This window comes from Acinonyx jubatus, chromosome B1 (assembly GCF_027475565.1).
Source record: "Acinonyx jubatus isolate Ajub_Pintada_27869175 chromosome B1, VMU_Ajub_asm_v1.0, whole genome shotgun sequence".
In the NCBI taxonomy this organism is placed as follows: Eukaryota; Metazoa; Chordata; class Mammalia; order Carnivora; family Felidae; genus Acinonyx; species Acinonyx jubatus.
This window is the reverse complement of record NC_069382.1, coordinates 38,754,283-38,770,350: the sequence shown is the minus strand read 5'-3', so window position 1 is coordinate 38,770,350 and position 16,068 is coordinate 38,754,283. Positions and strand designations below refer to the sequence as shown.

The following is a 16,068-nucleotide window of genomic DNA, read 5'->3' as shown; positions in this document are numbered from 1 at the left end:
GGGAGTTCTACCAGATGTTTAAAGCAGAGATAATACCTATCCTTCTCAAGCTATTCCAAAAAATAGAAAGGGAAGGAAAACTTCCAGACTCATTTTATGAAGCCAGTATTACTTTGATTCCTAAACCAGACAGAGACCCAGTAAAAAAAGAGAACTACAGGCCAATATCCCTGATGAATATGGATGCAAAAATTCTCAATAAGATACTAGCAAATCGAATTCAACGGCATATAAAAAGAATTATTCACCATGATCAAGTGGGATTCATTCCTGGGATGCAGGGCTGGTTCAACATTCGCAAATCAATCAACGTGATACATCACATTAATAAAAGAAAAGATAACCATATGATCCTGTCAATCGATGCAGAAAAGGCCTTTGACAAAATTCAGCAACGTTTCTTAATAAAAACCCTTGAGAAAGTCGGGATAGAAGGAACATACTTAAACATCATAAAAGCCGTTTATGAAAAGCCCACAGCTAACATCATCCTCAATGGGGAAAAACTGAGAGCTTTTTCCCTGAGATCAGGAACACGACAGGGATGCCCACTCTCGCCGCTGTTGTTTAACATAGTGTTGGAAGTTCTAGCATCAGCAATCAGACAACAAAAGGTAATCAAAGGCATGCAAATTGGCAAAGATGAAGTTAAGCTTTCACTTTTTGCAGATGACATGATACTATACATGGAAAATCCGGTAGACTCCACCAGAAGTCTGCTAGAACTGATACATGAAGTTAGCAAAGTTGCAGGATATATAATCAATGTACAGAAATCAGTTGCATTCTTATACAGTAATAATGAAGCAACAGAAAGACAAATAAAGAAACTGATCCCATTCACAATTGCACCAAGAAGCATAAAATACCTAGGAATAAATCTAACCAAAGATGTAAAAGATCTGTATGCTGAAAACTATAGAAAGCTTATGAAGGAAATTGAAGAAGATATAAAGAAATGGAAAAGCATTCCATGCTCATGGATTGGAAGAATAAATATTGTCAAAATGTCAATACTACCCAAAGCTATCTACACATTCAGTGCAATCGCAATCAAAATTGCACCAGCATTCTTCTCGAAACTAGAACAAGCAATCCTAAAATTCATATGGAACCACAAAAGGCCCCGAATAGCCAAAGTAATTTTGAAGAAGAAGACCAAAGCAGGAGGCATCACAATCCCAGACTTTAGCCTCTACTACAAAGTTGTTATCATCAAGACAGCATGGCATTGGCACAAAAACAGACACATAGACCAATGGAATAGAATAGAAACCCCAGAACTAGTCCCACAAACGTATGGCCAACTCATCTTTGACAAAGCAGGAAAGAATATCCAATGGAAAAAAGACAGTCTCTTTAACAAATGGTGCTGGGAGAACTGGACAGCAACATGCAGAAGGTTGAAACTAGACCACTTTCTCACACCATTCACAAAAATAAACTCAAATGGATAAAGGACCTGAATGTGAGACAGGAAACCATACAAACCCTAGAGGAGAAAGCAGGAAAAGACCTCTCTGACCTCAGCCGTAGCAATTTCTTACTCGACACATCCCCAAAGGCAAGGGAATTAAAAGCAAAAATGAACTACTGGGACCTTATGAAGATAAAAAGCTTCTGCACAGCAAAGGAAACAACCAACAAAACTAAAAGGCAACCAACGGAATGGGAAAAGATATTTGCAAATGACATATCGGACAAAGGGCTAGTATCCAAAATCTATAAAGAGCTCACCAAACTCCACACCCGAAAAACAAATAACCCAGTGAAGAAATGGGCAGAAAACATGAATAGACACTTCTCTAAAGAAGACATCTGGATGGCCAACAGGCACATGAAAAGATGCTCAGCGTCGTTCCTCATCAGGGAAATACAAATCAAAACCACACTCAGATATCACCTCACGCCAGTCAGAGTGGCCAAAATGAACAAATCAGGAGACTATAGATGCTGGAGAGGATGTGGAGAAACGGGAACCCTCTTGCACTGTTGGTGGGAATGCAAATTGGTGCAGCCACTCTGGAAAACAGTGTGGAGGTTCCTCAGAAAATTAAAAATAGACCTACCCTATGACCCAGCAGTAGCACTGCTGGGGCTTTACCCAAGGGATACAGGAGTACTGATGCATAGGGGCACTTGTACCCCAATGTTTATAGCAGCACTTTCAACAATAGCCAAATTATGGAAAGAGCCTAAATGTCCATCAACTGATGAATGGATAAAGAAATTGTGGTTTATATACACAATGGAATACTACGTGGCAATGAGAAAGAATGAAATATGGCCCTTTGTAGCAACATGGATGGAACTGGAGAGTGTTATGCTAAGTGAAATAAGCCATACAGAGAAAGACAGATACCATATGTTTTCACTCTTATGTGGATCCTGAGAAACTTAACAGAAACCCATGGGGGAGGGGAAGAAAAAAAAAAAAGAGGTTAGAGTGGAAGAGAGCCAAAGCATAAGAGACTCTTAAAAACTGAGAACAAACTGAGGGTTGATGGGGGGTGGGAGTGAGGGGAGGGTGGGTCATGGGTATTGAGGAAGGTACCTTTTGGGATGAGCACTGGGTGTTGTATGGAAACCAATTTGACAATAAACTTCATATATTGAAAAAAAAATCACAACTAAAATGGAGAGGATTTTGGCAATGCAGAGCAAAAGCTATTTAAAAAGCTGTAAAATTTCGCTCCTGGAAGTTAGGGAATTATGTCGAAAGGAGAACAGGTTAATTTTCAGATGTATGTAGTATCATTTCTTACAACAGGAAAAAAGAGGAAATGGGAAGAAATCGGAAATGAAGTTAAATGAAAAAAGAAGAAACAACCAAAAAATATTCATATGTTCGTAACCCTAATGAAGCTCTGTGTTGGTTAGATGTGGCCTGGACATTGTAATTATCATGTGTTGAATACCTGCTTTGTTTCAGATTCTGTGGCAACACATTACATATATTATTAACTTTAGCCTTCCCAGCAGTACTGTGAAGGACATGCTGTTACAAGTGTGGTTTTTATCAAGAAATGTATTTATTTGGTTTTCATCTTGCACAGGGGCTTCTACAACACTTGTAGTTTCCTCAGTGGAGAGAGCTGCCAAAGTGTTCCTTGTTATGTTAATTAGGTGATCTTTGGCCTCTACTGAAGGGTGGGACTGGTGACCTGGAGAACCCACCCTGTGATTTGAATGTTGGAACTCTCAGTCACACAGCCAGCATCTGGGGAAGGGAGAGGGGCTGGAGGTTGAATCAGTCATAAACGACCAATGGTTTAATCAATTGCCTTGGTAATGAAGTCTCCATAGAAACTCAAAGGATGGGGTTCAGAGAGCTTCTGGGTTGGTGAATACTTGGAGATTTGGGGAGAGTGGCAGCCTGGGAGAGGACATGGGAGCTCCATACCCTTTCCCTGTGTCTTGCCTTGTGCATCTCTGCCATCTGGCTGTTCCTCAGTTATACCCTCTTATAATACACCAGTAATCTAGTAGTAAAATGTTTCTCTGAGTTCTGTGAGCTGCTCTAGTAAATTAATCAAAAGTGAGAAGGGGGCCTTGGGAACCTTCAATCCATAGCTGGTCGGTCTGAAGCACAGGTGGTACCCTGTGCTGGTGACTGACATCTGAAGGCAGAGTCAGTCTTGTGGGACTGAGCCCCTATCTGTGGCATCTGACACTGTCTCCAGGTACATAGTGTCAGAATTGAGTTGAATTGTAGGACACCCAGCAGGTGTCTGAGAATTGCTTGGTAGTGTGGGAACCTTCACCCAACAATGGAAATTGAGTGTAGAACCTTTGGACTCTTAATTTATTGATGAGGAAGCTGAGACAGGGTGTGATTCAAATTCCAGTTGGTCTAACTTGGAGTCCAGACACTTAACCCACCATGTTACACCCTTGGTCCCAAACACTGCTTCCACTAGAAGACACTCTTCAGAAGGAAAGGATAGAAAAAGTGAGTATAACTTTCTTTAGTGTAGAAGGGGGACAGCTTTCAATAGATTATTAAGAGTGATATATTGTGGGTTTTGTATTTACCAAGAGCTAACTAAATAAGGGTACATTAGGGTAAACCTTAAAATGAGGGATTTAGGAGCATCTGGGTGGCTCAGTTAGTTAAGTGTCTGACTCTGACTGTTGATTTCAACTCAGGTCATGATCTCATGGTTCTTGAGCCCATGTTGGGCTCTGTGCTGACAGAGTGGAGCCTGCTTGGGATTCTCTCTCCCCCTCTCTCTGCCCCTCCCCTGCTTGTGTGTGCACACACTCTCTCTAAATAAATATCTTTTAAAAGTAATAAAATGAGGGATTTAGGCTGGCTACAGTGAAAAATTTCCTGAATTAACCATTCACATGAGTTCCTGGGGAGCCCTAAAATAAGCTTTCATATTACAAAATAAAAGAGGCCAGATTATTATCTTTCTCATTGTGTTATTAAATAGTTTCTCTCTCTCTCTCTCTCTCTCTCTCTCTCTCTCTCTCTCTCTCTCTCTTTTGGCCTAGAAGCTAGAGGGCAAATTAATTTCTCTTTTGTACCATATAATAGTATAAATGAGGAGGTTGGTCTAAATGAAACATTTTGCTTTCACTTTAACCAATAATAGTTCTCTTTGTTTGCCTACCATATTGGCAGGTGTAAATGTAGAATGTGCATTGTCTTTAGATTGTCCTAAGAGCATCTAGTGAAGTGGTAAGCTCTAAGCTTAGGGACTCTGGAGTGGTGGGACTTCTCCCTTCAGACTGAGGCTCATCTTGTCTTCTGCTGGAAGCCAGAAGGAGATTCAGAAGTCCAAACCAAAGTGATAGAAGGCAGAGCATCTCAAACTTTAAAGGGCATGCAAATCCCCACAGAGCCTTGCTCACCCGGTGTCCTGACTTCTCCCGAGCTGCACTCATAGGGGGGTGGGATTAACATGATTGAAGAAAGTTTGGACTTTGGAATCACACAAATTGATTGTGTTCACACAGTGATTTTGCAGAACCCTGGCCATGCACAATTATCTAATGCTTGTGAGCCTCCATTTTTTCATGTGCTAAATGGAGAAAATACCCAGATTGTGAGGTTGACATATTGTCAAATGGAAGATATGTGAAACTAGTAAATTCAGGGCCTGCCACACCTTAGCACGTGATGAATGTAAGGTCCTACGTAGTCCCGGTACACACAGGACGTGAATGATGTTAACCAAATTCTGTTTTATAGTAGAGGCACATGTACAAAAGGGCAACTCTTTGTGTGTGTGTGTGTGTGTGTGAGCGCGCGCACGTGTGCACATGTTCAGGCACGCATGTGTGTGCAAGCACAGTTATGTGTTCACAGAGTAAGGAATGAGACACCCTAGAACCTTAGAGGGCAGGCATTCGAGAAGCACTCCTGTGAAGTTTACACAGGTGCACTTCGTCTCTTATGTAGTCTTTCAGATGCTTTGTTTTTCTGCTTTTTAAAACTTTTTTTCTAATTCTTAGCAGACTTAGATAAAAAAAGGCATGTAGAGCTGAAGATGGACCAAGCGTTGCTGCTCATCCATAACGAACTACATGGAACAAACCTGACTGTCTACTGGAATTCTGAACGCTGTTATCATGTAGGTATTATGTTCATGCTCACAGTTTTGTTTGCTTTGGGCTGTTTGATATGATCCTCCGTGCTCTCACAGTTGTTTTCTTGTTAACTTCAGTTCTATAGGTAAGGAAACATACAGGCTGTATACCAGAAGATGTATAATCAGGGAGAATGCCTAGCAGTGAACAATGCCAGTCTCTTAATTTTCCCCCCACCCATCTTTTGAAAACTCAGTTCTCAGTGATGAGAAAAAGGGATAGACCATATTTTATTTTACTCCTCTAACACATAACCCTCTTGTTGGACCAGAGAAGAAAGGAGTGGGACACCTGGGTATTCTCCAGGGGCAAAGGTCATGAGGACAATGGGGAAGCTCAGGTTGAGGCATGGCAGTTATTCTAGGGATCTGCCCTCCTGATGATAAAGGATTTATTTTTATTAAGTTCTTTAGTACAGTTAACATACAGTATTATATTAGTTTCAAGTGTACAATATAGTGATTCAACAGTTCTGTACATTGCTTAGTGCTTATCAAGATCTGTGTATTCTTTTAAAAAAAATTTTTTTAATGTTTATTTATTTTTGAGAGAGAGAGAAGAGAGAAGTTTTGAGAGACTAGCAGGGAAGGGGCAGACAGAGGAGACAGAGAATCTGAAGCAGGCTCTGCGCTGTCAGTTGAAAGCCTGACCATGGGGCTCGAACCCATGAACCGAGAGATCATGACCTGAGCTGAAGTTGGACACTCAACTGACTGACCCGCCCAGGCGCCCCAAGATCAGTGTACTCTTATCCCTTCACCTATTTCACCCATCACCTACCTCCCCTCTGATAACCATCAGTTTGTTCTCTATGGTTAAGAGTCTGTTTCTTGGTTTGTCAATCTCTCCTTTTTTTTTTTTTTCAATTGTTGATAAAGGGTTTATTTTATCTCAAGGTATAATTACTAGACCTTGCTGCTTTTTAAGTACAAGACTGTTCTTCCAGGTAAAATAAAATCATCTTCATTTCCAAATTGAGCACTTCAGTGTACCACCTTCAGAGGAGGAATTTTAATGTACAGATTTTCCTCCCATGGATTGCATCCCCCTGTAAATTGAAAATACTTTAAGACAAAAATGCATTGAATACACGTAACTTACTGAACATCATAGTGTAGTCCAGCCTTCCTCACACATGCTCAGAGCACTTACACTAGCCCACAGCTTCTCATTCACTGACCCCCAGGGTTACATGGCTGACTGGGCTTTGTTTTGCTGCTGCTGACTTCCATCATGACAGAGGGTCCTACTGCATAGTGCTAGCCCAGGAAAAGATGAAAATTCAAAATTCCAAGTACAGTTTCTACTGAATGCATTGCTTTCATACTATGATAAAGTTGAATAACCATAAATCGAACTACAGTAAGTCAGAGACTGTTTAGGGACCTGTTTACCATAAATAGCTTTTAAAAAACAAACAAACAAAAAAATACCCAGTGTGCATACCAGCTGAAGAGGTGATGGATGGTCCCCCCTCTGTTTGATTAAACTCACTGAGAGCTCTACAAAGTTATATGAAGCAAAGAAAATGTATAGTGTTAAAAAATATATATAGCAAAGACAAAGGAAAGCTTTATCTGTCTATGTGAAGGACCTAAAAGAAACTTGAAAAAATATCAATAATAGCTGAATTTCAAAGCCACAAGAATCATAGATAATTCAGAGAATGAGCAAAATGTCTTCTAAACAGACAATAAAGGCCTAAAATTTACAGAAAAGCAATGTGAGGGGGAAAAAAAGAGTGCATTGCCAGGGTATTAGCCATAGGACAACTAAAGCATCTTTAAAATAAAAACAGTAGAATAACTGATTCAAAACAGTGATGCTGGTGACAGTAAAGAATCAAAAAACAGAATTAGCTACCTGAGACCAGCTCGGGGAAAAAAACTGCTAATTTATTTACAAGAGCGTGGAGATAATTTTGTTTTAGGAAAATGTGTAAAGGGGTGGTAGAGTTTTCATTGAAACATAGTTGTAGAAAATGTCCCATAATTCCAGAGAAGACTTTATAGTCTGGAAATTGGAAAGACACTTTATGAGCCTGTAATGGTTAACCAGAAAATAGAATTGAGACATAACCTGTTTTAAATTTGAAACATTAATGATAATTTTTAAATCTTTAAGCAAATATAGAAATACATATTCAAAGGAATGCAAATTTTAATAATTTGTTCTATAAGCCAGATAATAAATACCTGGGAATGGTGGGCTTACCAGTTGAAGATATGTCCTCAAGATAAGTTATCTGGCTAAATGAGAATTTCCTTTCCTTAAAGTAGAAACACTTAAGAGACATACACATTAAAAAACACATAAACATTAAAAAAAACGTGTCGACTAGATTTCATAGCTTCAAGACAGCTAAAGATCCCATGTGTCAGCAAGTGATTTGTGTGTGTGTGTGCTTTAAAAGAGAACAAAAATGGGAAGAAGGTTAGTATTGTAATGTTAAATATGAGTAATTATTATAGTTGACTTAAAGTAAGGTGTAAATGACAAAAAAAGAAAACAAAAATTGTTTTTTAGCATCATAAACAGTATTCCTCAGCAGATCTGGAGGTGGTGAGAAGGGAGAAGCAGTGAGTGGGAGACAGAAATCCTGGGCTTTCATTGCAGTGAAGGAATCCAAAGTGGTGATCTGTTACTTTTGACTGTTAATTATTTTCAGACGTAAATTAGTATAAGCAAGGCCATTTAGTTTTCTTTTTTTCCCTTAGGTAGATATGTTCTCAGTATGATAAATATAATAATGTTACTGTATCTTTAAAATATTATTAAAAAAGAAGAATATACAGGGGCGTCTGGGTGGCTCAGTTGGTTCAGCAACCGACTTCAGCTCAGGTCATAATCTCATGGCTTGTGAGTTCAAGCCCTGAATTGGGCTCTGTGGTGACAGCTCAGAGCCTAGAGCCTGCTTTGGATTCTGTGTCTCCCTCTCTCTCTCTCTCTGCCCCTCCCCTGCTCACACTCTGTGTTTCTCTCTTTCAAAAAATAAATAAACATTAAAAAAAAAAAAAGGAACAACATCAGAATCATAGGGGTCCCAGAAGATGAAGAGAGAGAAAAAGGGGTAGAAGGGTTATGTGAGCAAATCATAGCAGAAAACGTTCCTGACTTGGGGAAAGATACAGGCATCAAAACCCAGGAAGCACAGAGGACTCCCATTAGATTTAACAAAAATCAACCATCGACAAGGCATATCACAGTCAAATTCACAAAATACTCAGGCAAGTAGAGAATCATGAAAGCAGCAAGGGAAAAAAAAGTCCTTAACCTACAAGGAAACACAGAAGCAGACCTATTTGCTGCAGACCAGGTTTGCAGCAGACCTATCTGCAGAAACTTGGCAGGCCAGAAAGGAGTGGCAGGATATATTCAATGTACTGAATTAGAAAAATATGCAAACAAGAATTCTTTATCCAGCAAGGCTGTCATTAAAAATAGAAGGAGAGATTAAAAGTTTCCCAGACAAACACAAATTAAAGGAGTTTGTCACCACTAAACCAGCCCTGCAAGAAATTTTAAGGGGGACTCTCTGAGGGGAGAAAAGACAAAAAAAAAAAAAAAAAAAAAAAAGACCAAAATCAACAAAGACTAGAAAGGACCAGAGAACACCAGAAACTCCCAACTCTACAAGAAACATAATGGCAATAAATTCATATCTTTCAGTAGTCACTTTAAATGTCAGTGGACTAAATGCTCTAATCAAAAGACATAGGGTAATAGAATGGATAAGAAAACAAGATCCATCTATATGCTGTTTACAAGAGACCCACTTTAGATCTAAATACACCTTCAGATTGAAAGTAAAGGGATGGAGAACCATCTATCATGTTAATGGTCAACAAAAGAAAGCAGGAGTAGCCATACTTACATCAGACAATCTAGACTTTAAAATAAAGACTGTAACAAGAGATGAAGAAGGACATTATATCATAATTAAGGGGTCTATCCATCAGGAAGACTTAACAATTGTAAACATTTATGTGCCAAATGTGGAATCACCCAAATATATAAATCAATTAATCACAGACATAAAGAAACTCATTGATAATAATACCATAATAGTAGGGGACTTCAACACCCTACTCACAGCAATGGACAGATCATCTAAACAGAAAATCAACAAGGAAACAATGGCTTTGAATGACACACTGGACCAGATGGACTTAACAGATATATTCAGAACATTTCATCCTAAAGCAGTGGAATACACATTCTTCTCCAGTGCACATGGAATGTTTTCCAGAATAGGTCATTACTGGGACGTAAATCAGCGCTCAACAAGTACAAAAAGATCGAGATCATACTGTGCATATTTTTAGACCACAACGTTATGAAACTTGAAATCAACCACAAGAAAAAATTTGGAAAGGTAACACATACTTGGAGACTAAAGAAAGTCTTACTAAAGAATGGATGGGCTAACCAAGATGTTAAAGAGGAAATTAAAAAGTACTTGGAAGCCAATGGAAATGATAACACCACAGCCTAAAACCTCTGGGATGCAGCAAAGGCGGTCATAAGAGGAAAGTATATAGCAATCCATGCCTTCCTACAGAAGGAAGATAGGTCTCAGATACATCAACCTAACCTTACACCTTAAAGAGCTGGAAAAAGAACAGGAAATAAAACCCCAAACCAGCAGCAAACAGGAAATAATAAAGATTAGAGCAGAAATCAATGCTATTGAAACCAAAAAAAAAAAAAAAAAAAAAAAAAAAAAAAAAGCAACAACAACAACAAAAAAAACAGTAGAACGATCAATAAAACCAGAAGCTGGTTCTTTGCAAGAATTAACAAAATTGATAAACCACTAGCCAGTTTTACCAAAAAGAAAAAGGAAAGGACCCAAATACATAAAATCAAGAATGAAAGAGGAGAGATCACAACCAACACAGCAGAAATACAAACAATAATGAGAGAATATTATGAGCAATTACACACCAATAAAATGGGCAATCTGGAACAAATGGACAAATTCCTAGAAACATATAAACTACCAAAACTGAGACAGGAAGAAATAGAAAATTTGAACAGACCCATAGCCAGTAAAGAAATTGAATTAGTAATCAAAAATCTCTCAACAAACAAGAGTCCAGGGCCAGATGGCTTTCCAGGGGAATTCTACCAAACATTTAAGGAAGAGTTAACACCTATTCTCTTGGAGCTTTTCCAAAAAAATAGAAGTGGAAGGAAAACTTCCAAACTCTTTCTATGAAGCCAGCATTACCTTGATTCCAAAACCAAAGACCCCACTAAAAAGGAGAACTGTAGACCAGTTTCCCTGATGAACATGGATGCAAAAATCCTCAACAAGATATTAGCCAACCATACCCAACAATACATTAAAAAAATTATTCCCCATGACCAAGTGGGATTTATACCTGGAACGCAGGGCTGGTTCAATATCTGCAAAACAATCAATGTGAATCACATTGATTGATTTTCACATCAATAAAAGAAAGGACAAGAGCCACACGATCCTCTCAACAGGTGCAGAAAAAGCATTTGACAAAATACAGCATCCTTTCTTGATAAAAACCCTCAAGAAAGTAGGAATAGAAGAATCATACCTCGAGATCATAAAAGCCATATATGAAAGACCCAATGCTAATATCATCCTCAATGGGGAAAAAATGAGAGCTTTCCCCCTAAGATCTGGAACAAGACAGGGATGTCCACTTTCGCCACTGTTATTCAACATAGGATTGGAAGTCTTAGCTTCAGCAATCAGACAACACAAAGAAATAAAAGGCATCCAGATCAGCCAGGAGGAGGTCAAACTTTCAGTCTTTGCAGATGACATGATACTTTATATGGAAAACCCAAAAGATTCTGCCAAAAAACTGCTAGAACTGATCCATGAATTCAGCAAAGTTGCAGGATATAAAATCAATGCACAGAAATCAGTTGCATTCTTATACATCAACAGTGAAGCAACAGAAAGAGAAATCAAGGAATCGATCCCATTTACAGTAGCACCAAAAACCATAAAATACCTAGGAATAAATCTAACCAAAGAGGTGAAAAATCTATACACTGAAAACTATAGAAAGCTTATGAAAGAAATTGAAGACACAAAAAAATGGAAAAAGATTCTATGCTCCTGGATAGGAAGAACAAATATTGTTCAAATGTCAATACTACCCAAAGCACTCTACATATTCAATGCAATAGCTATCAAAATAACACCAGCATTCTTCACAGAGCTAGAACAAACAATCCTAAAATTTGTATGAAACCAGAAGACCCCGAATAGCCAAAGCAGTCTTGAAAAAGAAAACCAAATCAGGAGGCATCACAATCCCGGACTTCAAGCTGTGTTTGTTACAAAGCTGTAATCATCAAGACAGTATGGTACTGGCACAAAAACAGACACTCAGGTCAATGGAACAGAATAGAACACTCAGAAATGGACCCACAAACGAATGGCCAACTAATCTTTGACAAAGCAGGAAAGAATATCCAATGGAATCAAGACAGTCTCTTCAGCAAGTGGTGCTGGGAAAACTGGACAGCGACATGCAGAAGAATGAACCTGGACCACTTTCTTACACCATACACAAAAATAAACTCAAAATGGATGAAAGACCTCCATGTAAGACAGGAAGCCATCAAAATCCTCAAGGAGAAAGCAGGCAAAAACCTATTTGACCTCAGCTGCAGCAACTTCTTACTCAACACGTGTCTCTCTGGAGGCAAGGGAAACAAAAGCAAACAGGAACTATTGGGACCTCATCAAAATAAAAAGCTTCTGCACACTGAAGGAAATAATCAGCAAAACTAAAAGGCAACTGACAGAATGGGAGAAGCTATTTGCAAATTACATATCAGATAAAGGGTTAGTATACAAAATTTATAAAGAACTTATCAAACTCCCCACCCAAAAAACAGAATCCAGTGAAGAAATGGACAAAAGACATGAATAGACCCTTCCCCAAAGAAGACATCCAGATGGCCAACTGACACATGAGAAAACGCTCAACATCACTCATCAGGGAAATACAAATCAAACCCACAATGAGATACCACCTCACTCCTGTCAAAAGGGTTGACATTATCAACTTAGGCAACGATAGATGTTGGGAAGGATGCAGAGAAAGAGGATCTCTTTTGTACTGCTGGTGGGAATGCAAACTTGTGCAGCCACTCTGGAAAACAGTATGGAGGTTCCTCAAAAAATTAAAAATAGAACTACCCTACGACCCAGCAATTGCACTACTAGGTATTTATCCAAGGGGTACAGGTATGCTGTTTCAAAGGGGCACATGCACCCCAATGTTTATAGCAGCACTATCAACAATAGCCAAAGTATGGAAAGAGCCCAAATGCCCATCGATGGATTCATGGATAAAGAAGAAGTGGCATATGTATACAATGGAGTATTACTCAGCAATCAAAAAGAAGGAAATCTTGCCATTTGCAACTACCTGGATGGAACTAGCGGTTATTATGCTAAGCAAAATTAGTCAGAGAAAGACAAATATCATATGACTTCACTCATATGAGGACTTTAAGAGACAAAACAGATGAACGTAAGGGAAGAGAAGCAAAAATAATATAAAACAGGGAGGGGGACAAAACATAAGAGACTCTTAAATATAGGAACAAACAGAGGGTTACTGGAGGGGTTGTGTGAGGGGGGATGGGCTAAATGGGTAAGGGGCGTTAAGAAATAAACTCCTGAAATCATTGTTGCACTATATGCTGACTAACTTGGTCGTAAATTAAAAAAATAAATAAAATGGTAAAAAAAAGAAACATAAAAGAATATTGAATTATTTAATAACTTAAAATGTAATCTTAATGCTGTGATGTCATAAATATTTGGTACATGAACAAAAAGAAAGATTTTTAAATCTTGGTAAGGCTAATGAGGAACTAATATATTGTAATTTTTCTTATTTGACTACTGTTTGGGCACATATGAAAAGAACCATTAAAATGATTATTTTTTATCCAATAATGTAATTTTTGGAAATTTATTTTAGGGAAAGAATTTAAAGGAATAAGAATATCATGTGTTAGGAATGCCTGGGTGACTCAGTTGGTTAAGTGTCCAACTCTTGATGTCCACTCAGGTCATGATCTCATGGTTCATAAGATGGAGCCTTGAGTCAGGCTTCACGCTGACAGTGCAGAGCTTGTTTGGGATTCTCTCTGCCCCTCACCTGCATGTACATGTGCATGCACATGCTCTCTCTCTCTCTCAAAATAAATTAATTAAAAAAAAAAAAAGCACAGGGACGCCTGGGTGGCTTAGTCAGTTGAGCATCCGACTTCAGCTCAGGTCATGATCTTGCCATTCATGAGTTCGAGCCCCACGTCGGGCTCTGCGCTGACAGCTCAGAGCCTGGAGCCTGCTTCAGATTCTGTGTCTCCTCCTCTCTCTGCCCCTCCCCTGCTCATGCTCTGCCTCTCTCTGTCTCTCAATAATAAATAAATGTTAAAAAAAAATTTTAAAAAAGCACATCATGTACAGATTTTTAGAAGCAATATGTTATATGAATTATGTATAACATGAATTAAAAATGTAATTACATATACTGTATGTTTATCTTTTTTTTTTAATATTTATGTATTTATTTTGGGAGAGAAAGAGCATGAACGGGGAAGGTATGGGCAGAGAGAGAATCCCAAGCAGCTCCATGTTGTAAGCTCAGAGCCCAACATGGGGCTTGATCTCATGAAGCCTGTGAGATCATGACGTGAGCCGAAATCAGGAGTTGGTTGCTTAACTCAGTGAGTTACCCAGATGCCCCTATATTTATCTTTCAGAACATAATTTATATAAATTACACATAAGAAGATTAAAAAAGTTTTGAAAGCAGCCTAAATACATTTTTAGTATGTAATGGACTATAAAGCAATCATTAAAAATTTTAAATATGCAAATTAGGTAGAATGATGGAAATTTACTCATTAAACAATATGTAACACAGTGGAATGCAAGGCAATATATGCTCTATTTATTAATTGTATGAAAAATCTACCCATGAGTAAAGATTGTATGGCAACACATAGTTATATAGGCAAATTTTATCTAATTATTGGAATTTAAAAGTTTTTTTGTAAGTATGAAGGAAAATGGGTGCCTGGTTGGCTTAGTCACTTAAAGCATCCAACTCTTGGTTTCGACTCAGGTCCTGACCTCGTGGTTTCGTGGTTTTGAGCCCCACATCGGGCTGACAGCATGGAACCTGGTTGGGATTATCTGTCTCCCTGTCTCTCTGCCCCTCCCCCTCTTGTGCTGTCTCTGTGTCTCTCAAAAATAAATAAACTTAAAAAAAATTACAAGTATGAAGGAAAAGTCACCTCAGGATTTCAGATGGGTGGGTGTTCATGTGCTCCAACAGCCACCTGACTTTCAAACACCTCTCACAGTGGCTTGTGTTTTTGTTTTACAGTGCTCATTTCAGGTTCTAGTAAATGTTTCCTGGAGTGGAAAACCTGGGAAGGCTAGCACTGCGGCGGTTGCTGTGAGCACCCAGCATGGATCTATCTTGCAACTTAATGACACTGTGGAAGAGAAGGAAGTTTGTAGGTTCGTATCTGCTTTAATGTGATCTGCTGACACCTGCATTTTCTATTTTTTCATCCCTATTTGGTTTTCAGCTTTTCCTTCCTTCAAAATACAGTATTTTTAAATATCTTTCCTGGTCTGTCACTGCCTTGATGACATTACCATAATCCACTCCTTATTTCCTAATCTAACCATTTTTCTTAAATTTACCAAATTTTTGTAGGCTGGAATATAAATTTGGAGAATTTGGAAACTATTCACTGTTGGTAAAGCACGTCCATAATGGAGTCAATGAAATTGCTTGTGACGTAGTTGTCAATAAGAATCCAATTGACAGTAACCTTCGTACGTATATGCTGTTTGTTAATTTTTTAAAATTTGTATTTCAAAGATTTTAGTTTTTGAGTACTGCTTGTGACACTTTGTGTACTTTAAAACCTGAATTATAGGTTATCTGTCTTATTTAGTTATTTATAATGTATTTATTGTATTTATTTATATTTATTGTACAGTTGTATTATAAGTACATTATATTTATTGTATACCTATGATGTATTTATTGTATTGTTAGTGTATGCTAAGAAAATTATGTGATATTTAAGAAAATTATATGACCAACATATTCTCATAGGTGTTATTTAGTTTAATTATGAAGATAAATAACCAAAAAAAAGTTAATGCAATGGGAACAAACTGGAAATAGGGAAAATGACTGTCAAGTAACTTCCTTGTTTTAGGATATAGGGCACAGTATTCTCTGTATGTGTCTTACATGGACCATCCAGAAGTCCCTTAGATTAAGGAGGGACTGTTCATTCTCTAATAACTCCACTGAAGAAAATCTGTCAGTCTGAGCCCCCATTAGATAATATAATAACCCCCAGGAGCATTAATAAGTACTTGTCTACAGTGAAGCTTTTGAAGACCATAGGGTCAGGTCAAAA

The 16,068-nt window shown here is 38.2% G+C and overlaps 1 protein-coding gene across 3 annotated transcripts in view; it reads left to right on the top strand.

The window, feature by feature from the left end:
* HGSNAT (heparan-alpha-glucosaminide N-acetyltransferase) overlaps positions 1–16,068 on the top strand; it is a 53,039-nt gene that overhangs the window by 14,540 nt on the left and 22,431 nt on the right. For 2 of the 3 annotated variants that reach the window (XM_027071681.2, XM_027071687.2), the window contains exons 2-4: positions 5,464–5,582; positions 15,009–15,145; positions 15,348–15,469. In XM_027071681.2, coding sequence (XP_026927482.1) covers positions 5,464–5,582; positions 15,009–15,145; positions 15,348–15,469 — 378 coding nt within the window. The remainder of the gene's footprint in view (positions 1–5,463; positions 5,583–15,008; positions 15,146–15,347; positions 15,470–16,068) is intronic. The other variant, XM_027071683.2, reaches the window with a different exon arrangement.